This window comes from Macrobrachium rosenbergii, chromosome 6, assembly GCF_040412425.1.
Source record: "Macrobrachium rosenbergii isolate ZJJX-2024 chromosome 6, ASM4041242v1, whole genome shotgun sequence".
NCBI lineage: Eukaryota > Metazoa > Arthropoda > Malacostraca > Decapoda > Palaemonidae > Macrobrachium > Macrobrachium rosenbergii.
The window spans coordinates 8,344,206-8,368,909 of record NC_089746.1 but is presented as its reverse complement, the minus strand read 5'-3'; the positions used below and the strand labels follow the sequence as shown (position 1 = coordinate 8,368,909).

General features: G+C 37.3%; 2 protein-coding genes across 4 annotated transcripts in view; one reads left to right on the top strand and one right to left on the bottom strand.

The window, feature by feature from the left end:
- LOC136839146 (HEAT repeat-containing protein 3) overlaps positions 1-5,531 on the top strand; it is a 55,304-nt gene extending 49,773 nt beyond the window's left edge. Inside the window, exons 12-13 of one of the 3 annotated variants that reach the window (XM_067104820.1) lie at positions 248-289; positions 4,730-5,531. In XM_067104820.1, coding sequence (XP_066960921.1) covers positions 248-289; positions 4,730-4,849 — 162 coding nt within the window. In that variant the 3' untranslated portion in view covers positions 4,850-5,531. The remainder of the gene's footprint in view (positions 1-247; positions 290-4,729) is intronic. The other 2 variants (XM_067104821.1, XM_067104822.1) reach the window with 2 other exon arrangements.
- Positions 5,532-8,370: 2,839 nt separating this feature from the next.
- On the bottom strand, positions 8,371-24,299 carry LOC136839151 (uncharacterized). Its single transcript, XM_067104833.1, has 6 exons — positions 24,159-24,299; positions 22,508-22,595; positions 17,777-17,825; positions 12,316-12,431; positions 11,826-12,008; positions 8,371-10,940 (listed from the first exon to the last, which is right to left on the bottom strand). The coding sequence occupies exons 2-6, from the start codon at positions 22,586-22,588 to the stop codon at positions 10,884-10,886; spliced, it is 486 nt and encodes a 161-aa protein (XP_066960934.1). The 5' UTR covers positions 22,589-22,595; positions 24,159-24,299; the 3' UTR covers positions 8,371-10,883.
- Between the last annotated feature and the right edge of the window lie 405 nt (positions 24,300-24,704).

Here is a 24,704-nt window from a genome sequence, read left to right as displayed (position 1 = left end):
AACAATATGGTTGAATGTTGATTGAACTGCTTAGGTTTGCATGATTTGGGATTTTTTTCCTCTCAAAATAATAAGACCCTAGATAGTGCAGTTCTTGCTTTTATATGCATGCACTGCACTATCAAAGTTTTCTACCTCAGCTTCTGGATTTTAACATCTTGCAGATTTTTTCCCTAACAGATCTTTTTTGTTAGTGTATTTGAGCTTGAATTTTGTACAGTGTTTTTTCTATTTGTGTACTCTATAGGGTTTTCCAGTTTTTGGTAGTTACGACAAAACTGACATGAATGTAAGTGGACTTCTGTTTTTAGCTTTTTTTTTTTTTTATGCTCTGCAACACTAACATGAAGGCATGCTATGCATAGTTTGTTGCCCAATTCAGTTCGGACAGAAAATGCAGTAGAATTTTTATGTTCCAGTTGCTCTGCAGATTGTTTTACAATAAATATATATATTTCATTCCATCATGTTTAAACGTACATTCTTCATTCCTGTTTTCATACATTTATTTTATTAAGCTTGAGGGCTTCAGTAAAATGAGTAATAGCGATCAGCTAGGGAATGACATTACTTTCCAATTTTACTTTTTCGTAATTACCATATATGGAAGATATTCCTAATACAGTACAGAGGACAATGAAGGTAAAGGTGTATCGAGTTTAATTCTTGTCAAAAGTCTGTAAAGGTAAAAAAAAGTGTCATTTCAGGGAACTTTGAGAAACATCAGACAGTTCAATGGTAGCAAATGTTGCTTTGTCAAACAACAGCTGGCAAAGGAAATCTAGGTATATAGGAGTTGTTTGATTTACTAAAGGGAAGAAAGTGCCAGGGCTAGTTCTTTCGTAACTTGAATCAGTCCTCGTGCATTGTGGAGTGAAGTTTTGGTCGTTACCAGAGATGTGCATTTGTTGTTGTATCTTCAAGGTGAAATCTAGGGAATCATGACTATTGTTAAAATATTTTTTAGGGAAACCTCACATAGAAATCTAATTCAGAAATATGTTTCTTAATTTTCCAAGAAAATACTATATATTAGCAATATTTGGGGTGTTTTGCATATCAAGTTAATCTTCTAACAACAAAGTTGGTGTCCACAGTAGTTTTTCCTGTTTGTTTTTGTCTGTCAGTCTATTTGTCTATGTCACATTCTTTTGTAAATCTGTCTATCAGTGTTCCAGCTAGGCTTGCCTTGTCATCATAGTTTTCCTCACATTTAGAGAAATTTAGTCAACATTGGTACAAAGATATGCATGAGGAGGAACTGTTCATCTCTCTGTCTCTGTGTTTGTCATGCTTACTGTGTTATCATAGTTCCTGTTACATGGTTGAAGGAATCTCAGGCAAATCTGGTACAAAGATACACTATCGTGCATAGATGTGCATAATGGGAAATCTTCAATGTGTACCCATTAGCATGGTATGTTAAGCCCGCATACTTGGTTAAAGGGCTTTCAGTCAAACTTTTTACATAGGTAGACCATCATGCATACATGTACATGAAGGGTGATTGTATGCATGTCTGTCCACCACTGTGTTTTTCTTATTACTTGTCATCATAGCTCCTACATGGTTGAAGGGATTTCAATCTGATGTAGTGCAAAGATAGACCATCATACATGGATGAGAGTGAATGGAGAGCACATGTGCACAAGTGTGCTCGTCATTCTTACCTTGTCTTTTGATCCCTGTACAATTGAAGAGATTCAGTTAAACTTGGTACCAAGGTAATAATTCATCATGCATAGACGTGCATGAAATGAGATTGTATGCTATCTCTGTTTGTCACATTTGCATCATTATTGCAATTGTTCCTATCGGGTGTAAAATTTCATACGGTACCAAAATGAATATTGTTCTCACAGATGTTTAAAGTGTATCCATACTGGTTTGCATCAGAAACCATTATCTAGTAAAACCCACTTTCTAGTCAAAGAAAAATACCTGTAGAACTTTGGCAGTCTTTACAAGTCAATGCTAAATGCTTTTTTCAGTGACCCATTGCTCTCAGCAAGTAAAAAACATTTTCCTTGCATCCCTTCCCATTGGTCTTAGGAAAAAATATCTTCCTTGCATCTCTTCCTATTGGTCTCTTCCCATTTAACAGCATGCAACTGTGACTTGGTGGATGGAAAATTTCTTACATTCACAAAGGAAATATTTGCTGCTTCCCATTTTAATCATAGTCTACTGTTGAAGTGATGATAGTTTGGGAAATCAGTTGACACGTGATCTCAGAGGCTTTGTCCTGAGAAATCTGTATTTTCCTCAGTAGATCCTCAAGTATATAATGCCTAGCATACCCTAGCATGCTTAAGATAAATTACACGCATAAAAGCTTAGCAGCGCACCACCATATAATCCATGTGAGGTTTCACTCATGTTTGTGATACAGTAAGTATTACCAAGTTTTTATATATATATTTTATGTATAGTCCCTGTATCCCCATCTGCATTCTGTTTGTGTTGTAGCTTCATCCTTTTTTTTTATTTTGTCTCTTACTGTATACTACTTAACTGTCCAGGTTACCTATATTTTGTTCTAATAACATTCCTTTCATCTCCTTGCTGCCTTAATCCCCTTGTCGTATGGGGTTGGTTGTCGTAGTCGTCCTTCTGCACAATATTCTATTTTGGGCATCTACATGTTCTGCACCCAGTAATTTCATTTCTCTGTAGAACTCCACAATAATTTTTCCTTATTTATTCACTTCCAATAATTTCCAGCAGGGATACTCCCTGGATTCATCTTAGCACATCTCCAAACTTTGCAGGACTACCCCTCTTTTCTTCACTTTACCCACTCTTCCGCATCATACAGCAGCACTGGTGGATTACTATTTGGTAGACCTTAATAATCCTAAGTCTCAGATCATCTTATCAAGTATCACCCCTGAAACATGTCTTCACTTAGCCCAAGCTGCATTAATTCTTTGCTGCACCTTCGGCTCAGCCCAAATCTGTTTGTTTTTTTCTCCTCACAAGTACTTCACCTTAATGCTTAGCATTTCATGTTTGTGCAGCATTGACTTTAGTCCTCTTTCCAAGCACTCCTGCTGTTACAATCAGGCTATTAGCAATCAGCAGATCCCATAGCATATTTATTCTTACGTGTTCATTCATCACATCCAATAGAACAACAGAGAGGAGTGGGCTTAAAGCTGATTCATCTCTAACTTCAAAAGCATGTCTTCACATATTTTATTCTTACTACTGTTCTTGCTACCGTAATGTAATATATTACTTCATCGCACTCACGAGCCTTTCAGAAACTCCTTTCTTTCTCACACTCCAGTAAACCATTTCCCTTGGTGCTCGGTCAAAAGCCTTTGCTGGGTCTACTAGATACTAGTATAAATTCCTGCTACCTTACAAAAATTTTTCCTGCACCTGTCAGTCACAATAAAAAGGTCATCCGAGTCTTTCCCAACTGCATTTTGCAGATTCAACAATTTTGCACCGATTATTAAGCAGTCATTTTTGCATAAATCCTAGAGTGAGTCAGTGTGGCTCTGGTTTGGGTGAACTGTAGCATTATGTGGCTCAGGTAAACTGCTTATGATTTATGTAGATTTTTTATGGTTCAGTGTTAATTTTGAAATTCTTTATCTTGCATGTCTCTGGCATAATCCTTGTGTGATAACAGCTGATGTATTTTTTTTGTCTAATATGGTAGAACTTATTGCTCAGTATTGTGCTTGCATTTCAAGGAACAGTTTTAAGTGATGATAAAACTTCTTGTTGAACTATATAACAAAGTGTATGCCTGTTAAATACCCTATAACCAAGTGTATATCCATCCTCATTCTTAGCTATACTAGCCATGTGAGGCAATGATGCCCACACGTTTAATCGCACCATTTTCACAAAAGTCATTTTGCCAACTAAATGTACCAATACAGTACTCAGTCCTGTTGTGATCCATACTGGTATCAAGACAGATATTATTTAAGAAGCAATCAGGACCAGACCCAGAGTCTCAGGAGACAAAAGTCAGGAGGAGGCTTTGGTATTTCTGAAAAGTGAACAAGGACGAGGCATGTACGCCTGAGGAGCAGTGCTCAATGAAGCCATATTAGTAATGGGTACCACACAGCTCTGTGGATTAGTAATTTTTTTAAATGAAGGTAGCACAAGAACATTGGCTGTCCCTCCTCTTGCGTTAGGTTGTTGTAACAGGTCCATTTAAATTATTGCTAGAATTTAACTTTAAACTGTCAAGTCAATTGGCTGACCCTCCTTCAGCTATATTTTTTAGTAATAGCTATATTTTTTAGTAATAAGTTTTAAAGCTCAAGATAGGATAGCAAAGTAATAATGTAGAGTTTCAGTACAGTATATATGTTAACTGGTGAGTACTTAATACAGTTTATCCAGTGGATAATTCACAGTATGTTTCATATAGTGAGGCAGCAGTTGTAAATGGTACATTACCTTATTTCTGTCAAGGAAGTTGCTGCTTGAATAAATTTTCTTAGGAATGTATGTGAACCCCCAAGATTTTCATATATTAATGAGGTTCTTATTGAAGACCTAAATTTTTATAAAAGTTAGGTGCCAAGTGGCTTCAGGCTTTTTAAGAAAGCCTCTGAGATATGTCACGAACCCAGTACTCACACAAAAAAATAGTGTATTACACAAGAATTCATTGTCAAAAAAAAAAATGGGAATAGTTAGCTTAGAACAGTAGAAATTTTAATGTGAAGTAATCAAGGCTTTCTTCTTTTGCAAGTATCAGAAGCAGAAGAGGAGGTTGGGTGACCATGGTGCACTAGTCATGACTGTAAAAGACAACTTGCTGGCATTCATCAAATACAAAGGTCCAAGAGCCTTGAAACACAGAAATGCTTGAAGGAATATGGTAGTATATTTTTTTTTAAATTGTTATTTAAAGAGTATCTATAGCAAGGATTCTATCTTGGCCTAGCCTTTAGTGGATCTTGTTTAATATGTGGAACATATTTATCTTGACAGTCATATTTTTATAAATTAAAAAGTTAATACATTATTCAGATTGTAATACTTGACAGCTCAGTCTTTAGTTGAAATCTTCATTTAACATCTTAATTGCTGTAGATGCTTTGTTCAGATGAGATTTCCTTCTTGAAATTTGCTTAATATAACATGCGGTTCTACATTATATAAGCAACAAATCACCTTGATTCACTCAGTAATTTGACATATGGAATAGGCTCCGGCCTCTACAAAAATGGCATTTGGTTTAATGTTGGAGTATTATGCTTGTTGGTGTACTGATGTAATTCTTATACAATTTCTGTCGATATTAAATTTGTTGGAATAGACTCAGGCATCCACAAAATTGGCATTTGGTATAATGTCAGTATTATGCTTATTTTTGTTATACCATTTCTTTTGATGTTAAATTTGTTAGTGGTGAATTTTCACTGTTTGGCAGAGGCTGTTCCATATTCATTTTACAGTTTAATGTATGGATGAGTATTAACTTTTATTTTGACATTTACAATCTTATGTTAATGTAATGTAAGGTTTTTAAATAAAATTTGTTACCGTTGTGAAACTGTATATTTTGCCCATAATGTAAGTAAAAACAATATTTGTAAACATTTAAAATTGCTCAGTTCATGTTGACAAAATTGCAAATTTATTTAAAGGCTAAAGTAAATGAATGACAAAATATACATGGTTTTATGATAAAAGAATTGAAGGATTAATACTTGTTCCCTATTCTTATGGAAAAACTGTTCCTTCATAGAACTGAAGGTTCTGTCAAGTTTCTTTAGTAGCAATCATGAGTATAAAGCATATTAAGAATAAGGAAAGTTAGTCAAATCAAACATTCATATTAAGGTTGTGTGATTAATATTGTACATGAATTGCTTTTGTCTGGAGAACTCAGTGCAACGTTAAAGCAAAAAATTCCATGGGGATGATTTAAATTTTTAAAATATATAAAAACTTGCAAATATTGCCTGAACCTAAACCATTTTCATCTCTTCCAAAGAAAAACTGCTTTTGGTTCAATGCAAAAATTACACAGAGGGCATTCAGGAAATTTTGAATAACCTTGACTAGCACTTTGTAACATTTACAGTAAAACCTTTTTATCAAGCATCATCACAGGAATGTGGTTGAGCCTGCAAGCTCTCTACACATCTAAAAATATCCAGAGATATCCTATTAGTAAATCATTTACCAAACTTGGGCTGAATGATCTCACAGTGGACTAAGGGAAATAAGTGATTTTATCCTCCTCAATGCCAATCATTCGTATAGCCATTCATTAGATAGCTACTTTCAAGGTTGTACCTTCTGATGATTTTATGGTAGCTGGTCTCCATAGCCTGAGAGAAGAATTGGCAAGGCAATCACTCCAAAGGTCCTCCCCCTCTTTCTCTCAGTAAATATAAGAGGTTGATTTAGTCACAGCATTAGATCTGTACCTCATTGCTTAAAATGAGGACCCAATGACTAGGCTCAAGACATCCATTTTAACTTTTCATGCACTTGGCATAAAACACACCTAATTTAGCCTTTTCTAAACTAGTTCAAGATATTGAAGAATTTTGTAACAAACTCCCAAAACTCTTTGTGATACACCACAAAAGCCATGCATCATATTGGACTTTCACCACCAGAATATCCAGTAGTTCCTACAAGGATAAAAACCCTCAACTTTGTACTTATGCCATAGCCAAGGCCAGCTGAAGTTTGGAAACAAGGTTTCAAATTTAACTGTCGCCCTGGTGTGGGGGTAGCGGGTAACTGCCCAAGCACACAGTAGGCATACCATTAGTTTGTCTACATTACACATGCTCTCAATACAAGTGACTTTTGTGGCATTGTTTCTGTGCTTGACTGACATGTGTTTGAGGGCTTTTTTTTTTATGTTCTTTCTAGCATGACACCACCTGAAAATTCTCATAAGGATGACCAACACAGATGCCCAGGGTGTTGTAGACCATGTGCAAGAGTCATGGCAGTGCTTACCATTGACCCTCATTCTGTGTTCAGCATGCAGTGACCAAGAGTATTCACTGCCTACGAGTTGCTTGGATTGTGCCTCTGTCTCCTTCTCAGTGGGAGAAATTAGCTCAAGGAGGAGAAAAGCAAGATAGTGTCTTCAAAGGGCACTATACCTTAAGTAATTCCCCCTTCCATAACAATAGTAGGTTCAGCCTCTCTTCCACTGGCTGTAGTTTCTAACCATCTTCCCTCCCCTGCAAACTAGGGAGGCAATGTTCAGGACAACCAGATGAAATGTTCATCTCATAAAAGGTGGCAGATTCCCTCGTTACAATATTAGGTCCTGATACTCCTTTGCCAGCACCTGCTGCCCAGACAAAAAAAAAAAATTAAAGTTGTTGCTGAACCTGTGACCTGAGTTGGGTATCCCAGGTAAACCTCCCAGTTTTCTTCTGAGCATCTAATGAAAGAAGCCCCCAAACCCAGCTACAGCATACCAAGGTTCTACAGCTTCCCATAGTTGTGGGGGTGAAGAGTCAACACTGCCTGGTTCCAGGTCCCAAGGCAACTCTTAAGATTGTTACATCAGGTCCCAGGACATGCCATTGATCAGACCTTGATCTAATGGGGGCAATGGTTGTAGTCCCATGGGTAGCACTGCCCTGCTTTTTTCAAAAGGCACAGTCAGCATGGCAGTGATTCCCCAGCCAGGTTACTGCTGCGTGCTATGCCACCCTGTACTAATCTGCTCACTGCTCAGTGATTCATAGAACAGTGCATAGCCAGACATCAGTCAGCATAGAACAAGACTGTATGCTCCTGCTCACTGTACTCAGATAAGGACAGCCTGGCTGATTCTGCTTGTTTAAATCAGCATTAGGTCAGAAGTGGTACTTGCTTACAGTCCCCTTTCTCATACTCATTTTGGGATCCTGTCCTTGGGCCTCGGCCAGGTCATACTTAACATTCTTCAGGGCAGAAGGGAGGTCAGGATACAGTCTCCCCCCCATCATCAGTAGAGATGTCAGCCCCACCTGCCACGCCCAATACTTCAGACAGTCCATTGCCAGCAAAACTTGTACAAGCAGAATTGGACAGACTTCCACAAAGATGTTCAATTTGTCCACAAAGATGTTCAATTTGTCCACAAAGATGTTCAATTTGTCCACAAGAGGTATTGGCGTGGTGCAGCTTTTAGAGCAGTCAAACCAAGTAACCGCTAGTTTCATCTATACAGTACACTCTAGGAGTGAGACTGGAAGCCAACCCATCCAACAGTTAGTGATGGTCTCACCTAACAGTAGTAGCTCTAACAGAGGTGGACAATCTGATCTGTGGTACACAGAACTCTAGCATCTGGAAGGTCAGCCAAATTGCTGTCCCCCCACTAACTCGGTCAAGAGTGTAACACCACCTGGAAGCAACAGGCACCCCTTTACAAGTGGACCCATCAATCCGTGGCTTAAGTAATCTTGGGGGTTTGTGCAAGTGCAGGGAAAGGGGCATTCTTGACTACTTCAGAACTTAGGGTGATGGAGTCAGTAGTATGGTTTCCTTCCATGAGTCTTCATGGATGGAAGAAAGGCTGAATACCAAGACAAACTTTGCTTTGTTGGGGTATCTTTCAAAAGAGTTAAAAGGCAAACTTCAGTAGAATACTGATGACATTAGGCAAGACCCTGATTTTCCTCTCCATTCCGACTACTAACCTGTAGGCCAAACTTGCCTTGAAGAGGAGAGATGGGGTAAGGAGTCTTAATACCAAAAAGTTATCCAATGACACCGTTCTATACCTGCATAACTTCTCAGTCAAGGGGACCCTTTTCCAAGTATGGTTGAAACAGCAGTGAAGAGGAGGACAGACACCCTGTGGAGTGTCCTTTAAGGTGCCTCCAGGAGCTGTCAACCATCAAAATCAGGCTTTGGAAGGGGACAGTCATCAGTTAAGGCAAGACTCAGCTCCCAGCAGACATCTCCTTCTGGAAGTGGTCAGGATTCGTTTCAACCCTTTCATCTCTCCAGACAATTCAGGAAGGAAGGGAGAATGCCAGCCTCCTCCCCCACTCCCTAGATCAAAGGGTTGCCTGTGTCACCACTGGACAGTGGAACTGTAGGTCTAGGTCTTTCAGTTCTGATACAGATCCCCTTCAAGGAAAATTGCCATAAGTATCTCACAGATTAATTTCCTTCAACTTTTACTCCCAGGGCTCAGCAAGATCATTCACCCTGGACACCAAACAGCATTCAAAATGTGAATCTCACATTCCATGTTGGCTTCCATAGGCGAGGGAGACTTTATGCTGTCCTGGACCTAAAGACCCAAGATTTTCTCATCCCAACTTATGGAAATACCTTTGCTTTGCTGATGAGTTACTCAGCAAAGCTTCCTATCTATGACTAGGAGAGTCAGAAAATGTAGCCCCCTCCACTTCTTAGATAATGGGGGCTCGCAAAAGAGCGTACCATCTTATGTTAGTGATCTCATGCTACTTTCCAATTGGTCTCCCTTAAGGAGGGACAGCTGTTCTGATGACTTCCAGGTGTGCAACACAGACCAGTTGTTTTGGCCTCATGTTGGGTCAGATGGGTACAAAAGCTGGTTTCCCTTGCTTATCTATGACAGGGAAACTGACAAGGTGGCAGGTAAACAGCCATGAATTTATGAATTAAAGGGAATTTGCTCCTCCTAAGGATAGGTCTCCATGTAGAAATGGGGGTTTGTTTCCTTACAGGAACAAATGGTAGGTCGCAGATATACAAACCAGTGTCTTGTATGGTAAATTCTCCCCTCTACCACCCCAGTTTATTGCCAAAGAGAAACTCACACTGACTACAATGTGCGTGGACAATTACCCGCAACTCCCAAACATACTACTAAATTTTAAATATAGTATGTTTAAATTGGCCCTGGTCACACTAAGTATATCCATATAAAGACTTGGGCAAATCTGGAAAAAAATTACAGTATCTGTAAAATCTGCCATTTTTCTGTACCTACCCAACTACAGGACTCTTCAAACTCATCTGTAGCAAGCTATTAACATGTACAATCTGCTTGGTTCCATTATAAATATGCTTACCTAGACCTGGGTCAAAAATTAGAAATATATTTTTTGCATCAGTTGGTTTTTTGACAGATACCCAATGCTCCATTGTTTGAACTTTTGAAAGGCTGTACAGTATTGAGAACTGAACAGTCACCATCAAATAATATTCAGTCAGCCTTTTACCATTACAACAGCCTTCCAACTAACATCTAAAAGTGCTCAAGATTTAAAAATAATGACATGAAAGTCAGTCAGTCAGTCATGGTGAAAAACACCAAAATGTAATGAAGCAAATATATACCCACAATATCTTAAAAAGGTTTTAAGTATTGACTATCAAGTAAAACAAACTTATTTTGAAATAAAATATAAAACGAGTATTCTAAAATATACCAGTGACATCAGCTAATGAAGTTATTTCACACCAATCATTACTAACAATTCTATAATGAAGTTATGTCACACCAATCATTACTAACAATTCTGTCATTTTCATCATCCAGCATTTAAACCTTCATACAACGAGTCAAAAACGTTCCAGCCATTCTCAACATCTCAAGCAAAAATTATAACTAAAGTGTTTTCCAAGGTACTGTATGAACTCAGTCAGACCGAGGGAACTTAAAACATGCTTGTTGCAGTTCTTGTCAAAATTCTGGCCTTGGGCCAGTACAGACTGTTGCTCGAATGAACAGCCTTTTCAAAAACTGAAAAGTGACAGCAGTGTTAACTGAACCTCATTCAATAAGGACTTGGATTAAAAACTTTTTACTCATCATGAGAGTATACAAGACTGAGAATAATGTACCATGTTATGTAGTTATGTCATGGGACTGTCAATATATCCTACAGGTTTCATAATTAAGAATGGAAATGCACCAGGTACTCCTACAATTAAACCACATGGTAGATCTCACTTCTTGAGGGTTTCCGAGAAGACTTATTTTGAATCTGTAGAAAAAAAAAACTGTTTTAAGATATGGAATACATAGCCTTTCTAACAATGAAAAGTGAAACATTTACACTGGTTGGTACTAATAAGTCTTTGAAAGGATTATAGGGCAAATGCTGCCTAAGTCTTTGAAAGGATTACAGGGCAAATGCTGCACATCTCATGTTCAAATGTGCATATTCTAGTATCTTCTATGAACAGATGCTACAAAAAGCTTTAATTTGTACAAAGCACATTTCCACTTATCTAAGAATAGCAAAATACTGATTCAACGCTCTCTCTTTTACGGATAACCTTCTTTTCTCCATTTTTCCTCTATCCGTACTTGATCCATAATCAAAATTTGGTCCTTGAATGATGGCTAACTTCAAAAGTAAGAATTCTATTGAAAAATACAAGTCAAACTTTTGCTCTTTGTTGGATGCAAGTGTCCTCTGTCTATGGCCTACCCAAAACAAATCTTGCAGGTCTACATCAAAATTCAATTTTTTATCAAAATTAGCTAATCAGGAAAATCCTTGTTTTCCTTAACTAATATGCAATATAAAAGCATACAAATACATGACTATTTATATAGAAAATTCTGACCCCATATCCAGTGTCGAAACTACAGGAATGAGAAGCTATGCTTGGTAATCTTCCCTAGTGTCATCAAAATATTTTTTCACTTTAAAATTAAAACCTGTTAAAGCAAGTAGCTGCATGATCCTCAGAGATTACTCATACTACCTACTGGTACGTTTGCAACATTTCCCAATGCACAAAAAAATATGGCAAAAACAAATGAGCAAATCTTTTAAACTATAAAATCCCATCAATTAATGATGTCAGTGCCATTGTACATTAAAGAAAATGATCAAGTAAAGGGTTGGATAATCACTTACCGACACTGCAAAGGATTTTGCTATGACAGCTCGGTAAGCAAAGAGACAAGTAACTATACAAGCAATTACAGCATCTATTGCACTTAAGGGATAAAAATCAAGGAACTCGAGCCCAAAGAACATCATCCAAGATATCTGCAACATGGACCACCACCACCAGATCATCACATAGTAGTATTTTACCTGAAAAGATGCAAGATAACCAACTGTACAACTCTCTTGAGATTATTTCAGCACCTTGCCAATCTTGTGAAAACAGGGATATGATACAGTGTGCCTGATCTATGAAAAGGCAAGAATATTAAAGGTTTAAGATGTCCTTTACATTTTGATAATGGCTAGCAGAAAAACCAGACAAATTAATGTTAAGACTTCCTAAACAAAAATTTATATTTTTTTATATAAATCTCAAAAGTCCTAATTTAGGTTAATCAATTATAAAAAAATTCAAATTGTTCTAAAATGAAAAAGTTGTAAACAGACATTTTACCTTATAAACTCCAACAAGAAGAATAATGGAGCACACTATGTCCACCAAGGCAATAGCATTCTGTATGTCTTCTCCAAAGGAATCAACAGTGGCAAAGTTGATTTCTAAAAAATTATCTGTGAGGAGTTTACAATAGTAACTTAATGTAGGCTAAAATATATACAGCAATATATTATTTCCTTACATACAAAACAGACTCATTATCTGGTCCTACCACCAAAGAGACTCTAGAGAACCCACAAATTCATGTAAAACACTCTTACATTAGCACACACATTCAAAGAATTGTACAGAATGAACTTACATCCACACTATCGTACCCCTCTGCGTATTGTCTGAATTTTTCATGTACATCTTTTCAGTCCTCCTAATAGTAAACTGGAGTATACTATGCAATCTTGGGGATGTTAATTTGAAGGTTTTCAAACCAACATATGAGTCTTGGCTCAAACTGAAACCATCTAACTCCATTTGTTGGCTGCAAGTGCACAGAAAATCTTTTAGATCTTACACATCCAGTCTTGATAAGTTGCTGAGTCAAATACACACTTAAGATTCTAGCTTTGTAGGCAGCCAGTGCAAATTAAAAAATTGCAAAAATGTTATAGGTGTGACACCCTTTATCAATCTTCCTGCTCTATTGGTAAACTTTACAACTTCTTAAGTTGTGTCTTGGGTAAATTATGATAGATAAAGCTGCAGTAGTCCACTCTTAATGAAGGTACGTAAATTCTGTTGGAAAAAAACGTTTTTCATGAAGGCAATTTTGTGAGGTAATAAGTTTTTTCTCTATACATTCAAAGATAATGTCCAGTAGCCCTCACAACAAAAGTGATTTCAGCACAGAGACAAATTACAATCCAGCATACACTCCAAGTTGTACAGCTTTGCCGCCCAAATCTAATTTAGTTGCCACTTTGACAGCCAATCACAAAGTTACCCAGTGGTCACTTGTTTACCTGTCATTAGTTTTCAGTCTGCGTGCCCATTCAGAACAGGTCAGTTTCTAAGAAAGTTGGTCTCACTCTACACTCACGGCTATTTTTCCCTTACATAAGTGACCTCTCAGACAACTGTAAACGGCATTTTTCCCATTTCATTAAAAAGAAGCCACAAAAGACTGAATAGTGCTTTTAAATTCTGGACTGCTCTCCCCTAACAACTCAATGTCTTCCTCCATTAAGCTGGAAAACAGCACTGTTTTCACCAAAGGCAATTAATGGACTTTGTGTGGCCATGCCCACCTCTACAAAATCCCCATGACAGACAACACATCACTCATGTTCTGGCTTTGCTCTCCCTTTACAGCCAAAGGTCATCCTTCACTAGACCAGTAGACCCAACATAGTATTCACATAAACACCCCTCGCAACTGGTAGACTCGAAACAGCTATGATCTACTGCTAAGGAAGCTATTAACACAGTAATTACAATACCCAGTTTTGGTTTTGTCCCTAAGATGATGAAGACAAAGTAAAATTTTTGTAAGGAGAAAGTACACAGGCTGACATCCTCCATCATTCTCAGCAATAGAACCAATCTGCCAGGTTCCAAAGGTGGTGCAAACACAATTCTCCCCTTACTACACTACACATTACACAAAGACCACAGATTATATACTAGTCAATCCCAGATTACCTTCACCCCCAAAATCATAGCCACAGAATATCATAAGAGAACCTGCACAAGTCTCTGGTAACTGAATTCACTCTGCCTCCACCTGACCTCAAACTTATGCACTCTGCTGGGAAACAAATCAAGGGCAAATTGGATCAAACTAGAGTCCCTTTTAATGCTTTCGAAACAGTGCTGACAAGGAACCCAGGAAAGTAAAGCTGTTCAAGAGATATTTGGTTCCATTGCCGTCCACCCAACATCTTATACCTGCTGGGCTAACCACCAAGACAATGGAAACCAAGCCAACACTTTATATAAACAACACTTTATATAAACACCTTTAAAACTCACACCAGAGAGGGGTACCCCACACAGTTACAGTATCTGTGTAACCCTCGAACAGAGAGGGCATATCAAAGGTGGACATCCTCACTATGCAGATAAGTTGCTGATGACCAGGAATGGCTTGAGGACCATCTGATTAAGGGGGGTAAAGACAATTTTGACCAACTTAGTAATTTTGACCAAGGTGAACTAGATACAATAATATATCCTATAGGTAATGTTATATATACAAAAGTTTAGTTTTTTTATTTTTTATACATAATTTTTCCCAGAGTATTTTATAATGCAAAGAAAATCAAGATTATAGTTTATTAATCTGAAAGTGGCAAACTGGAAGGGGATGAAAAAAAAAAAAAAAAAGTTATTTTCAGTGATGAATAAATATGAGAATTCATTAGTGAAAATTTTCTATACAATTTTCATAATTAGAGTTGGGGGGGTTTAAATGTTTATTCGCCTATATAGTTTCCATTGCCTTCCATTCATCATCAACCTTCTGAAGATCGAAGTGATCAGTTAGATCCCTTTCACAAGCTAGCAGCATTTAAATAATGTAAACGCTTTTCTTTTGTTCAGTTTCACAAATAAGTTTTTAATAGCTTCAGCCTCCTAAATGACCTTCACTTTAACATACTAAAGGTGGTGCAGTCAAAAATAATTTGAAAACTTTTGACAGATATTCTTCATGAGCTCTCAATGCAACATCTGCAGCTCTACAAATGGTTTCCTGATCTACTTCAGGATGCTGCTTTACATACTCAGAAAAATAAATCTTAAAAACTTCTAATTCAACTGTCAAGGATTTGGTGTCACTTAATTCACAGGAATACAATTCTGACAATTTTCAAGGCTTCTGTAAACCTTTCTGTGTCGTATGCAAACACAGGTGTGTGTTTAAACAACAAATACTGTCCATTTTTTACCTACCTGTTGACCTCCAAGGCCTCAACATACAGCCCACATGTCAGGCTAACAAGCCATGGCAGAAAGCCTTAAAGAACTGCACCCTAAGCTGCAACTGTAGAAAAAAATGAGCAAGGCAACTACCCAAGAAGTCCTCACTCCACCTAGTTCTACATCGTTAAACACCACACCTGCAGGAAGCTCCTGGTGCCTTCAGGTTGATCCTCTCACATCAACAGGAGGCAACCAAGCCCCCAGACAGTAGCCTCCAATGGCAGCATATATAAATTCCATCATAACACCACAGAATCTTCACCTTCCACTTAAAATACCATAGGGAGGTAATCATCGGACACTTAGACTAGCTGGGAAATGGTGGTCATCACCGCCTTTTGGACCATGCACCATCCCAAAATAACCCCTCTTACCACATAACAAAACAGGCGTACATCTCTTCAGCTGGTCCCACAGGCTTTCATACCCTCTTGCAAGAATTTCCAGATGTCTTTTGGCCAGAATTCAAGCAGACCACCAGGTTACAGAAAAACACGGTTCTTTCCTAGATAGTGACCGCAAGGGTTTTAACCAGGTATGTATCCACCTTCGCTGTTTTTAGCACAAGCCCATTGGGGATGACTGTAAAAACAAAAGACTGTAAATATCAAAGATAATAAATATCAAAGATAATTACCCCAAAGAAGAAATAGCCTTAGATAACGACCCCCCGGACTTTGCTGGGGGTCACTATCCACGAAAGATCCAAAAACAACATACCATAGATAACGGCCCCCGTCTACCCAAATTTTAGCCATCTGCCATCATAGAGACACTGCCATTTAGCAGCCCTTGGCGCCCCCAACAGGGTCCCCTACCTCGTCATCGAAAGTAATAAAAGCAGCATTCAAGCTACAATTCCAAGGGCAAGAGGGCAATCTCCACTTACCTGGGAGTCGACTAAGTTATTTCTCTTAAAGATAAATCCAGATTTTAAATTTTTTTTTTTTTTTTTTTTTTGCTTAAGCGTCACCCATTCCTTAACGCTGGTAACATTATCTAGCTTATCGTTTTTATCATCGTGGTATTTACAGAAAAATAAAATTGGATATCTGAAACAGCCGGAACTTCACATGTATCTGCAGCAGGCTACATTTTACAATCCAGTCGATTATAATACCAGTTACATTTGGACCTAAAACACTATCCTGGAGTGCACCTTATTGTTTCATAAAATGTATGGGATTCCAGTCTGTACACTATTTTCTGTTTTGCAAGTAGTCCTCCAAACACATACTTCGTTAAGCAGTGCCAAATGGACTGCCGATCATTTCAAAGTTCATGCAGAACTGCACCATACGCTGCACTACGATCGAGTCAAGACCACAATACCGTATTTGCCCTTGTCCATTACTTAATACAGAAAACTTACAACAGAGCATACAGCAGTCTCTGTAAATATAACGGTCTCTAAGCTGGCTAATTTAGATAGCATTTACCTTTTCCAGGTAGGTAACTGTTCAAGAATAACATGTAGCCTACAAGAATTACATTCAATTATTTTGGGCATAATACATTCGAAACGGGTCTACATAAACTCAAATTTTCATAATGAATAATAGTCACGTTCCCAGACAAAAGAAACTTGCATTCAAATGTTATTACACATTACTTTCGATATGTATCAAGGCATAAAAAATTTTCGGATACTGACATCAGATTAATTGCTGTTTGACAAATAATTCTTATTTACATAAATCTGTATATTCCGGTATCAATATTGTTTCTAAAAAATCAACAAAATTGTTGGCCAGTTTCATATAAGCTTCGGGAGCCTCTTATTTTAAAATCACCACCAGCTTATCCACGAAGCAGCCACAGTTTATTCATAAAAATCGATGCTTCCCAGATTTTATTAACACTTTTTCTCCTTATCAAGTAGCCAATGCTATTTACCATTCTATAATTTCCCCGAGCAATTTAAGATTTCAACCTTCGTTCTTAACTTTTTTCCCCCCTTGGTTCCAAGTCTCTCCTTTGAACAAAGATAATCTGCCCTGAACTTTAATATACGAGTCCATCAACAGTCACATCTGTTCACTTTTACTCAGGCATTTATAAACGTTAATAAAATGAACATAGTCCACACTAAATAAATCTAAGTTACCATGACTCAAAATGTTAGGAACATCCCATTTTTCGAGTAACTTCATTACTGAGAACTTGCAACGAGAAATTCGATGTATCCCTGAAATTTACTGTCCCAATGTTCAAAACATTATCTTATGCATTTGAGAGATCGTGCACTTCTTAACACTAACTACTAATATACAGCACTTTCTAAGAGATGTCAAACGCACCCTAACATGTGCCCGGTGGAAGTTGTTGCACAATTAACATTAACAAAACTTATGCGAGTCCAAAAACTCCATTAACCGTTCATAACTTTGTATTAACCATACTAACAGCTAAAACTTCCATTTATTAATGCAAGTACAAAACACCTTCACAATATCATATATCTTTGAGGAATTCTTTGAACATTTGACTCTCTAAGTATTAAAATACAGTAAAGGTAAAGAAAAAGATACTAAAGACTCACCCTCACTCAAGTAGATAGGAATTTTAAACAAGTCCAGCAAATCAAAAATCTGGAAATACAAGAATAATGGAAACTGACCATCTGTAACATGAAATTGAGAAAACAAACAGATTTTGTTCCTTTGAAATCAACATCACTAGAGGACTATATCTTCAATGATTTCAAATTCAAAAGCGTTAACAATTAGTGCTATAGGGATGGCTTTAGTATTTGCATTACCTGGTACCAATATATGCTAAGTTTAACAGAATAATCAAAATTTCTGATGAATTAAAACTTCATTCTTCTTTCGTGTGAAAAACACAGGCTACTCTTGGAAAACACTGAGGTGAAGTGTTTGGCTACAAGAAACTCCAATACACCAGCAAATTACAGCCAACCTCAGTGTAACAAAATATGCCCAGTAATCCTATCCTGAGATAAGTAGCGGTTAAATTCCTCCAAGATACAATACCCTTGTTACTTAGCCACAAGCTACGAGTTGCGTAATATTCCAAGCCCTTATTAGTCCATGAGCCAGACAATTTTTCGGTATCAAATTAGGGGCAAAGAATTACTACTATTTTTGGGACGAGTAGGCTCCCTAGATATAGAAAATGTATGATAGCCTTGGAAAAAAAACTAGCCAAACCTACTTTAATGCTGTTTTTGTGTAGTTTGCACATAACATTTTTCCGCAAATGAAGACGAGTCGGTTTACACAAACCTTTGTAGAATGCTCTGTTTTTGGCCTAGAACCATCAAATTTGCAGAGATACGAGCTAATAACGAGGAATACGAGAAACATGCAGAATTTGAAGTTTAATAGCTTACAACCTGTTAATGCCTTATTTTCTATACAAAACTCAATTTTTTCATGAAAGCCGGCAATGTGATCATAAAATCATAACTTGTAATCAAACTAATTTAATTTACTATCAAAATAGAATTATAAAGCTTTTTTTTATTCTTATAAAATTTCTGTAAGATGCTTTGTTTAAAAGCTAGGACCATTAATTTGGATTGTAAGAGCATCGTAGTGACTTGTAGCACCATCTATTTTTACAGCATTCCTAATCTCTATAGTCTCCACACTGTACCATATTGAGTCATTTTAACCATATATTGCTTCATATTGACTAGATTTCTTGTTATTTGGAGCTGTAGCCTTAAAATCCATGCCTTCACCAAAATATGGCCTTAGCTCCGCCTACACAGTCTCTTTGCTTCATTGGTTTACATGAATGGATGCAGGAATTTTTTCTTGTATTTTCAGTCAACTTTCTAACAATCACAGCTACATGGATCACATTCATCATTGATATCTTGCTGGTAATCTACACTTTGTGACTGCTTGGTTAGTGCAGTCTGTAAGACTACACACGTCTGTGCATTTCATTCCACTTAATAAGCAAATGCACTTGGGTAACTTACAACTTTTGGAGCAAGTGCATGCCAGTAAATAAAGGACGGCCTCAGGGGCTGGCAAGCCATCCATCCAGTCTATAGCAAGTTTCTCTTTTCCATCAGTTTTAATCAATTTCAAACCTCTTCCAGTGGGAGTTGGTGTACCTGGATCTGGTTGTAAGCTTCTTTTCCATATAGCAGCTTGATAATTTGCCCTCTTTGAATGCTTTTTCAAGCAGTCTAAACATGGTGGCAACATATGACTCTCTAATTCTCCCTTTTTGGCACAAAACACATGACACCTTAGTTCACTGATGTTAAATGTTGCTATTTTCCTAGTGTAAAAGTTGCAAGGGAACCTTTCCAAGTCTGCCATTAATGATTCTGATGAGTCCCACTCTGATCCCAACTTGGAAAATCTGTTATATGCTCCTTCACTAATCATCATCTTCAGTGCCATAACTTTTCCTCTTCCCGCAAATGCGCTGACTGTGTCACAACCAGTGAAAGAGTGTAGTCCAATAAGAGCATCACATACATCTCCAAGATGAGCTACTACTTTCTCAATATCAACAAGTTTTATTCTACTTTTAGATCCACATTTTTTATACAATGGCACTTTCATATGTTTTTGGAATGCTAGGCATAAAATTAACACAAGTATCTGCTGAACTTAATACTGCCCGATATCCTTCCTTTGCAGCATGGTCAGCATGTAATAGTAAGCGACCATCTGCTGCTTCATGAGTACTTCTCAGTTCATGTATTTCCTGGGTATTACTGTTGGTAATTTTGTAACACGTGTCTCCACAGGTTAAAAACAATGATTTATCTTTTAATTTTTCTGTAAACATGGCTGTTTTCCATTCTTCCACCATGGAGGAATTGAGTCTTGTTTTGTTACTTGTTTGCTCCAAAAACTTTCTCCATTGTCTAATTATTTGTTTTTCAGTAATTTGTGTGACCTTCATTCCAGAAGTGACCCTCTCATTTGTCGCTCACTATTTTTGATTGATAGTTCTTGATATCTATCAAATACAACATCAATTCTTTGACTTCCTTCACCTTCATTTAAAATCATGGAAAACAAATCCTTGGCAATTTCCCCAAATGTTGCTTGATTACCTTTTATCTTTTGAACAAGATACATACCATCAATAATTGTTGCAGAATGCTCTGGAATACACTCAGCTGTGGGAACATCCTTTTGCAAAAAGTTTCCAAGGGAAGTTTTGTTAGTTTTACGAAGTAGTCCCCCAGGCTTTGCTAAAGGCCATGGAAGAGGTCCTAAGGAATGAGATAAAACCTCTTCCATTTTAAGATTCCGAGCTTGTGATGTTATGATGGTTTTACCAAATAAAGCTCGATCAGCTTTCAAAATGACTGCTTTATCTTTACATTTTATCATTTGTTTCATGCACACTGAAGTGAATGTTTTAAGTTTACACTGCGTCATACGATCATTAAATTTCTTAGTAGGAGGGATGCTTTCTAGTGTCCCCTTAAAGATTTCATATTGATTTTCCCCCATTTTAAGTGCATTCATAAAGTGTTTTAACTTAAGTAGCTAATTTTCCTGTAGAGATGATTTTCTTCTACAAAAGGATCTATCCAGTTTTTAATGACATTCACTACTGATGATACTGCATGTTCATTATATCCCATTCTTGTAAGCAGGTCAGGGTGAAGAGAACTTGAACCACCTGATTCAACAAAGGTCCGCATCTAAGATGTCAAAATGAACTTCTGTATTCTGCTGTTATACAATACCTTTTCACTGCTCCTGGCTTAAGACTAAATCGTGATGTACCTGCCGTCGTTTGAGTATCTTTATTTATTGTTTCTTCTACGGCTTGATCTATTGGTATGCGTCCAAAGGTATTTGTTTCTGACATTTTGACAAAGAACTGGCCCTTCAAAAAACTGTCATATACTTCAGGGTGGTCTTTTTCTAACCGTAACATTTGGGCATAGTGTACTGGCATATATCTTGCATAGTTCATCTTATCATAAGAAAAACACCAAGGAATCATTAATCTTATTGCATGGAGGTGAAGGAGCCAGTTTGCCTCTCAAGATGCTCGTAGAAGTATACCTCCTACCATGTCAACATATGTCATCCAGAAAGCTGATAGGTATCTCCATTATCATGAAGATAATCCAAAAACTTATCCCATAAGTTAAATGCAGATTCAAATTTTGATCCTTGCAATATTTCATCAATGTTGCCCTGACTGAGATCATCACTTAATCTCATCACTCCATTGATAAAGTTTACTACCTCGATATCATCATTAGTAATCCAGGATAAAAAGTTTTCCCACACAAGTCTCATCAGTGCTTCATATAGACATTTGTGGACTCGAACTGCACGATTGTACATTTTTCCATCTATCACACCAGTAAATGAACCTTCTCCAAGTATGCCAGATTCAATGCAGATGTCACGAAGGCCTCCATCTTGGAATCTTTTGCGAAGAATTGACGTGAAGTTACAGATGGTGTGGAAAGCTCCCATACGAAGAATTATATTATTGTACGCCTCTTTTTTCCTTCCATATGATTTCAGAGGCTTTTGCCTAGTGGGCTTGGTCCATAACTACCACTACTGAAGAAAGATGTAGGTTCTTTCGGATTTCCTCAGTCCTTTTCATAATTTCAGATACTGTTGAAAACTCAGTGGCAGGAGCATTTACTGTTGGTAAATAACCAATATTATGTGATACATGTTCATTTCTTGTCATTATATTGAAGCCAGTCCAGCTTGGTACTGTTTGTTTAGTTGTGCTGTCTTCATTATTTCTTGCTATAACCCAAACCAAGTTTTTCCCATGAGCTTTGCTTTCTTCCTTCTTAAACAGAATTTCTAGTGTAGCTATATCAACCTTAGCTGGAAATAATTTTGGGCCCTCTCGTTCACCAGCTATATATAGAAAGTTCATCAGCAGTTGTTATACTTCTCTTTGTTTTTACAGTAGTTAATGCTATTCTTGGAATGATGATTCTTAAAAGGCAATACAGCTTTTATTATTATTGGTTAGTTTTGGTCATTTATCAATGACAGACAGGCACATAAATGGCTTAAAATGTAGAATAATTCTTTTTCACCCGTTTGACGTCGTCTTGCAATTATTTTAGTAAATGCTGATAAGACATGATTTAGCCAGTAGATATTCAGAGCTATCATACATTTCCAATCCTATATGCTTGTAGCCATATGAAAATCATAGTAAAACTTCGCCCCTAATTTGATACAGATTCTTAAAATTCGAGGGTCTGGCTCATGGACTATATATATCAGCTACCACCAAGATATCTGAAAATCAAATCAAATCAAATACTTACTAAATCAATAATGCCAAAAATGACCAGGCCTCGTCCTAAAGATAAAAAGCAGCAACAAGTCTTGACGGTAGGCGAACACATTTCTGGTCTGTTGAAAGTTAAAAGGGGCAAATTATTTGTCTATAATCATAATTCGGCTCCCTGCATTTCGGTATGATTACAGCATCCTAAGCAGGCACCTGCATTTAATTCAGCATTATTTTGTATTGAATAGTGCTTCACTGGCAATGTGAAAATCACTAAAAGAGCAATTTCTTGACTTGGTGTTGGTTTGATAGCTTGATATAAGGTGTAGTGAACAAGTATACACTAGATATAAAAATATTTAATGCTTAGTTGAGAGAACTTCAACAGTTATGACAGTTATGGAACTTGGGCTGTGAAAGTGGCACATTTTGAAGTATCCGTAGCAAAGTACGGCTATCCGATTTTTTTTTCGTTTTTAGGCTAAATCCTCCTTGACGTGTTCGTATCCGGTCCTGGTCGTTTCGGCCGTAAGTCACTTTAGGCCGTAACATCCAAAACAATGTAAGACGTTATGTTTATGGTATTTATCATTATTATTTCATGTTTTACGTACAGTACATCCCGAAGGTGCTGGTACTAAACACGGCGCCCATTTTGCACGTAAACGTGCTTACGTGCCGAAACGGCTTACGGCCGAAACGACCCGAATGCTTCGTATTGATAGACTGCCACTCAGACTGCCTCAAATGCAGAATACCCTAGTTAGTAGTTAGGATTTATCTCGTATTGGTTGTATATGGAAAGCATGATGATGTTATACCTATGAACTTCACATTGTATAACCAAGTAGGTATTATTTTTAAGATTACCTAAACATTCACTATATACAATCGCAATCACATTCTTTCAAAATAGCTGTCTAACATGTCCTAAATGATCTTATAATTAGGGCTACGTCACCTAGACTTCAGCAATGTTTTAGACGCTTTTCCGAGTTTCATTACTCGGACTTTTCGGAACACATTAAGTTCTTGCAAGTTTCCATAACACTTCTTCCGGCATTTAACCGTCTGTGGTACACAGGATATGCCGATGACAGATTCACGTGCGTTTCAATATCTTAAAAATATTCCACCAAATCTACGAAATCTACGCTTACCATGCCTTCCTTAATCAAGCTTACACCTAAGTTTGAAAGTTGGGTTCTGTATAGCAACGTTAAATTAATTTTCGCTATTATACGGTGCCCTCATGATGGACATCGCTTCTTACTGCCTTCCACTGCCTGTTCACGTAAGTTAGGCCACGTCCTACTAGGATATTCGCCTATAGTTAGAATACATTCATTTCTTGTCCAGTATATTTTGTGTTTTTAATGTTTTGTGCCACATTCTGCCATTTTTGGCTAACAAGGGAAGAGTCCCTCCTGACACAAAGGCCTTCATGATAAATGACACCGGCAGAGATATTATATTTAATCCGGTTAATAAACTGCTGTTACTATTTCGTCGTTTCACGATTCCAATTACGTTTTTAGCGGAAACATATTTACCCAATAATAATTGCTTGGAAGTAAATACAAGCTGGTTATTCACCTTGCCTATTATACACCGTAAACGTTAAAGTTCAGAAAAAAATGTACACAACTAGCTTATCCTAATATTTTATATCTCGTAAAACTTACCTCGAGCAGCCTACAAGCAAAGCCTCAACAAACAGACAAGTAACGACAGTGTTATCGACAACACTCACAACCTCTTTCCTTCAGAGCTTAAACAGACTGAGCTTCGCTTAAAATTTATACCAAACGTTGGAAGATGGCAATGTTTACACAAACGATCGTGACAACGAACTCAAAATACCGAACGAGGACTTGATAGTTTCGTATTGACAATTAATCATTTTTTGCCATTTTTTCATACATAACGTCTGGGTGAGGCTTCTTTCATAATTTTTTTTTTAAAAAGGCAGGGGGTTAAGACGAGATAACGGCTCCAGACCTCTTGTGCTTTATAAGATGCGACGATTTGTGCCGATGTAGTTTTCGGGTAATTGTCTATCGTTCAAGAAGCTGTTACCACAAGCAAATACACGAAGAAAGATCCAAAAAATGAGAACTGCAGAAATAAGATTACTTTCTCAAAAAGTAGGCATAAGCGAATAGATAAAAACTGGCCAATGAAATTGTGTGCTGTATATGATTCATAGGCACCCGAAGGAAAGAATGGGA

Coding starts and splice junctions, on each gene's coding strand:
- LOC136839151 (XM_067104833.1), bottom strand. CDS start 22,588: ATGTGTTCGCCTACCGTCAAGACTTGTTGCTGCTTTTTATCTTTAGGA. Junction 12,009..12,315: donor TTCTTGTTGGAGTTTATAAG/GTAAAATGTCTG, acceptor GCATCTTTTCAG/GTAAAATACTACTATGTGAT. Junction 10,941..11,825: donor CAAAATCCTTTGCAGTGTCG/GTAAGTGATTAT, acceptor TTTTTTCTACAG/ATTCAAAATAAGTCTTCTCG.